This window comes from Monoraphidium neglectum (genome assembly GCF_000611645.1).
Source record: "Monoraphidium neglectum strain SAG 48.87 unplaced genomic scaffold scaffold03341, whole genome shotgun sequence".
Taxonomy (NCBI): domain Eukaryota; kingdom Viridiplantae; phylum Chlorophyta; class Chlorophyceae; order Sphaeropleales; family Selenastraceae; genus Monoraphidium; species Monoraphidium neglectum.
This window is the reverse complement of record NW_014010287.1, coordinates 1,973-7,199: the sequence shown is the minus strand read 5'-3', so window position 1 is coordinate 7,199 and position 5,227 is coordinate 1,973. Positions and strand designations below refer to the sequence as shown.

At 65.5% G+C, this 5,227-nt stretch overlaps 1 protein-coding gene across 1 annotated transcript; it reads right to left on the bottom strand.

Moving 5' to 3' along the window:
* Nucleotides 1-135: 135 nt before the first annotated feature.
* MNEG_12622 (ATP-dependent Clp protease ATP-binding subunit ClpC) lies at nucleotides 136-2,954 on the bottom strand (the record flags this gene model as incomplete). The annotated part of the gene is made up of 8 exons (XM_014038907.1): nucleotides 136-446; nucleotides 787-874; nucleotides 1,240-1,317; nucleotides 1,515-1,605; nucleotides 1,904-2,001; nucleotides 2,219-2,329; nucleotides 2,608-2,694; nucleotides 2,913-2,954. The coding sequence occupies 8 exons, from the start codon at nucleotides 2,952-2,954 to the stop codon at nucleotides 136-138; spliced, it is 906 nt and encodes a 301-aa protein (XP_013894361.1).
* Nucleotides 2,955-5,227: the final 2,273 nt, after the last annotated feature.

The window sequence follows — 5,227 nt, the reverse complement described above, 5'->3', positions numbered from 1 at the left end:
GGGTGCGTGTGTATGGGTTGCAGTGTGTGTGTGTGTGTGTGTGTGTGTGTGTGTGTGTGTGTGTGTTGCCAAAACACAGTGTGGCTGATGTGTGCGTTTGTGCCTTCAGTAGTGGCTGTAAATGCCCGACAGCAGCTAGATGCCCAGACGGCTGCACACGCTGCATCTCGCCTTGTGGCTGACCCAGGCGACACGCGGGGCGCAAGCAGCCGGCACGTCGCCCCCCAGACCCCCACGAATTGCGCGACGCACGCGGCCCTTGCCCCGTCCGCACTGCGCCCCGCCCTGCGGCAGCCCGAATTGCATGGTACCGCACGGCACTGCACCCACGTCGAGCTGCAGCACGCGCTTGCCCCTCAGGAACTCTGGCAGGGGGGAGCCGTCCAGTGACATGCGGTGCACGATGGCGTAGGCCAGGCCCTCCGCGATGGCGGTCTTGCCCACGCCTGGCGCGGGCCGGGGGAGGGGCGAGGAGCAAGGGTCAACAGTCAGAAGGTAAAGGGGTGGCGTTCGAGGGATGAAGGGGACGGGTGGAAAGGCAGGGGCGGGGCAGGGCGCGGCAGGGGAGGCCAAGTAGGGGCAGGGGAGGGCAGGGCAGGGGAGCAAAGCGGCGAATAGCCGGGGCAGCGGCCGGGCGGCTGCTCAGGGGCGTATTTTCAGAGACGGCGGGGCCCTGCGGGCGGCACTGAGGTAGGGCCTACACGGCAGGCACCGGGGAAATGGGTCGTGCAGCGGGCAAGCACGAGGACGAGGGGGAGGGGGGGTGGGAGTGTTGTGTGTGCGCACCCGGCTCCCCCAGCAGGATGGGGTTGTTCTTGCTGCGCCGCGCCAGGATCTGCATCACGCGCGCCACCTCGTGCTCGCGCCCGATGACCTGGACGGCGGGCATTTTTGAGGGGGAAAGGGGGCGGAGTTGCGGCGCGGGCGCACGCGAGGTGGGCAGGGGCGTGCCCGCCCCGCCGTTTCATCGTCCTCTAGCCCCTTCATCACCACAACGATTTGGAGGGATGACGGTTCGCGGGCGAGCCAGTGTGCTGTGATGCTGGGTTGCGGGAGCCTCGCGCCAACCAGCAGCCCTCTCAGAAAGCCGCGGCTCGCCGCCCGCCCGCCCGCCGCGCCCATCGCCCCTGATCGAGCGGCCGTCCCCACGCCTGCCCCCGCCGCGCCGCGCGGCTGGCTGCCCCGCAGCTGCAAGGCCGCGCCCTCCCCGTCCTGGCGGCACAAGCACAGGCCTCTCACCGGGTCCACCTTGCCGGCCCTGACCTCCGCGCAGAGGTCCTTGCAAAATTCCTCCAGAGCCTTGGGACCCTGCTTCTCCTGAGAAAATCGAAATCAACATTCAGAAGCGACAGCAAGGCTCAGGGCAGGGCCGGGCCTGGCCGGTGAAAGCTCAGAAATCTGAGCCGGCCCGCGGGAGGGCCGCGCCGGGGCGTCCGCGCGGGGCGCGCCGCCGGCGTGCGGCGCTCGGGCGCGGGCAGGCCACGTGCGGACGGGAAGGGCGGGGCGGGGCTCACCGACTTCTTCTTCTTGGGGGCCTCTGGCTCCTGGCCGCCCTTGACGCGCTTGGCGCCCTCAGCCTTTAGCACGTCGCAGTCCACGCCGATGCTGCAGGGTGCGTGCGTGTGCGTGTGCGTATGTGTGTGGGCGTACATGTGTGAGTGTGTGCATGAGCGTGTGCGTAGATAACTTTGTGTGTGTGTGTGTGCGTATATACGTGTGTGTGTGTGTGTGTGCGTCTATACGTGTGCGTGTGTGTGTGTGTGTGAGAGAGAGACAGGGAGAGAGAGAGAGAGAAAGAGAGTGTGTGTGTGTGTGTGTGTGGAAGGGGGCCGAGGAAGGGGACATAGGGGTACGAGGTTCCCTATCGAAGCCAAGGGACCGAAACGCCCGTGCCCCGCCGCACCTCGTAAGCAGGATGCGCGCGCGGCACTCCGTCTGGCTGAGCATGGCCAGCAGTATGTGCTCGGGGCTGATGTAGGTCACCGCGGACCGCTTGCACTCCTGGTTTTTTGGGCGGGGGAGGGGGTGGGGACAAGCGGCGGCCCCGGGCGCGTGGCGTCATCAGACATCACCGCGACCGGGGCGCCCGGCGGCATGCACCCGCGAGACCAAGCGCCCCTCCCCAACCGCCCCGTGCCGCCGCAGCCGCTTGCGGCGCCGGCGGGCGGCGGCCACACCTCCTGCTCTCCGCCCCTGCGCCCCGGCCCTCCGCGCTCACGTTGGTGGCGGCCTCGAAGGTCTTCCGGACCTCCCTGCTGAAAGGGATGTTGTCTGCGCCGGTGATGGCCTTGCGGCGGCCGCCGAGCGCCTCCACCGCGGCACGCGCTTTCTGTTGTTGAATGCCCGGGGGCGGGGGGGGGGGACGGACAAAGCAGGAGAAGACGTGAGGCCTGGCTGGGCTGCGCTGGGGACGAGGGCCCGTTCGTGCCTTGCACGCCGAGGGCGACGACCCTTGGAGCTACAGGGAGCGCGCCAGGTGCATTTCAGGCGGCAGCGGACGCCGCGGATGCGCACGCGCCCGCCACGGGGCGCTGCCCCCCTGCTCCGCCACCAGATCACCAGATCACCAGATCACGGGGGCGGGCGCCCGAGGTTACGCAGGCTTACCTCATGCGTGAGGCCGCTGTTGAGGTATCCGCTCTTCGATGTGGTGTCCTCTTGGATGAGCCCCAGCAGGACGTGCTCAGTCGTGACCTGGCGCCGGGCCGACGTACGCGGGTGGAAGGGTGAAGCGAAGAGCGGCGGCGGCCCGGGGCTGCGGCGCCCGCGGCCGCGGGCCGCCCGCTGCCCTGGCAGCAGGAGCCCCCCACGTGAAGGGGCAGGAGGGAGCAGCGCCGTCTCGGGCGCGGCGCGCCTGCGTCGGTGGGGGCGTGAGGCGAGCGGGCGCCGCCGCGCCGCGCCGCGCCGCGCACCTCGGAGGCGCCGAGCTCCTTGGCTTGCTGCTGCGCGATCATGACGCTCTTGATGGAGCGCTCGGAAAACCTGGCCAGGGTGGGTTTTGAGGGGGGGGCGCTTTGGCAGCGGCGGGAGTGGCGGCTTTCGGGACCGAGCGGTTGCAGCAGCGGGCGGCGAGGGGCGGTGCCAGGGGCCCGACGTCCGGCCGGGGTGGGAAAATCATGCGGGCGGGCTGCAAGCTGTGCACTTGTCGGTTGTCAAAAGTTTGGTGTGGTTGAGCGGCGCTGACGATCCGCGGGCGCGGGCTGCATGCATGCAGTCTTGTCTGAATCACCTTACGTAGAGGCGTTTCTTCCATCAACCTGCTCACCTTTCAAACACAGCGCGAACCACGACGGCGCGACCCCGACGCCGCTCATGCCGGGAACCGCCCGGGACAGCGCTTGGCCCGGGACCGCCAAGGGCCGCTGAAAAGTTCCCGCAAGCTTGTGGGTTGCATGCGTGATTCCCGCGGCTGTCGGCGACAGCTCCTCGGGACGCGTGCTGACCCCTATTGCTGGCGAAGCGGACAACAGCCCTGCCTGCGAGGAGCCTGCAGCCCCGTGCAGGCTGAAAAGTACTATGGCGTAGCATACTTTTTGTTGTTACACCACAGATTTACCGCGCTGCCAGATCAGACTGGTGTTGTTTGCCGCGTCACAGCGCTTGACCTGGGGCCCGCGGGCTTCAAGCCGTGTTGCAAAACACTCCCGAGCGTAAACCACTAAAACAAGATTGTCCAGCCGCTGCAGCGGCATGATGACAGGGTTCGAACTCCGTTGAGATAGTAAACAGCGCGTAGCACTGCACGGGACGGTCGACTCAACAGGGGCCACACCGGTAGTCATCGGACAGGATGGAAATGATCATGCCACTTCTCCAGCGCAGCTTCGCCGCACAGCGATCGCCACCAGACCGCCCCCGCCCTGTGGGCTGATGTCACACTCTCACTGAGCACGTGGGCAGGTCCAGCCCACAAACAGCTGCCTATTAGTGGTCTAATGTGTGGCATAGTGGATCTTGGCCCCACGTCTCTTTGAAGCGATCGCACCTCTGGCCATTATCGGGTTGCATGCGCCAGCTCACGCGTCACAACAAGCAGCGAGTCCAGTTGCCGCACGTCCGGCGTGCCGCTGATGAGCTTAGCACAGCGCACCAGGTCACATATGTCCCAGAAGTGCTACATTCGGATTCTGTCTATGCCCTGCCGCAGCCAGACGGCCACTTCTCAGGGCGTACGAATTGGGAATGGCAAGTGTGTGCATGCATGGCCCCTGCTGCAGCAGCACATGCTTCTCAGCCTGTTGCATGCTCGTCTGTATATGTGCAATAGAGCGCGTCGCGTCCCTGCTGACAGCTGCTCGTTTCCTAGACGACGCTTGCTGCCCGCTGCAGTGCAGACGACCATGGTTTGCGCCCGCAGCACCCAATCACTGATACATGTGTGCTTGTGTGGCTGCGACTGCCTCAGCCGTATGGCGCTTGCCTCACGAGGTTTCCCTCCCCTGCCGTTTTCAAACCTGAAAGGTGGATGGAGCTGCACCACACCAGCACAGCCAGCGCTCGGGGCAGCGGGACCAAGCTTATTGGGTGTCCCTGGCCTGGTGCCCTGCGGGCAGTATCAGGCAATGCATGCATGTTGAAATGCGCTACTACCCTTGGTTCTTGTTTTTCGGCCTTGGCCAGTGAGGTGATGTCAGTGGTGCGAACTGTAGCATGTGACTTTCATCACCCTTTCAAGGTTCAAGGACAGGGTGATCGCGACCGTGTGCAGCCACGCATTACAGGCTTGCTTGCGATTGCTGATCACTCGTGTCACTGGCTCCCCAGAGCACGCACGGTCCAGCTGGTTAGGAGACGGTTGCTGTGCAGGGGTCCGTCAAGGGTGTGTATGCAGCGCAACAGCGGAGGTTTTGCAGTGCACACCGCACAACGGCGCCACCGCAAATGGCTCACGTGGCGGCTGCAAGGCCTTCCACCTCGGCACTTCCCCATCGCCGTACACCAGCACACAGGTCACATGCCGCTGTACAAAAGTTTGACCTTGCTGCAGGTGTTGATCTGAGCACCATATCATATCTTGACCACGGCCATGCAGCAGTCAGGGTGTGAACGTGCGAGACCCAGGCGCGTTTCACTCAGTTCATGAATTGTACGTTTTTATTATGCCTGAGTGAAAAGCAGCCCGCAGCCGTGGCCAGCATTGCTTCCTGGAAGCTCGGGGACGCCATGGTTGCCATGCCACACGCAGGGGGCTGACTGACGCCGCGTGCTCTGCTTTCGGACGGCGGGG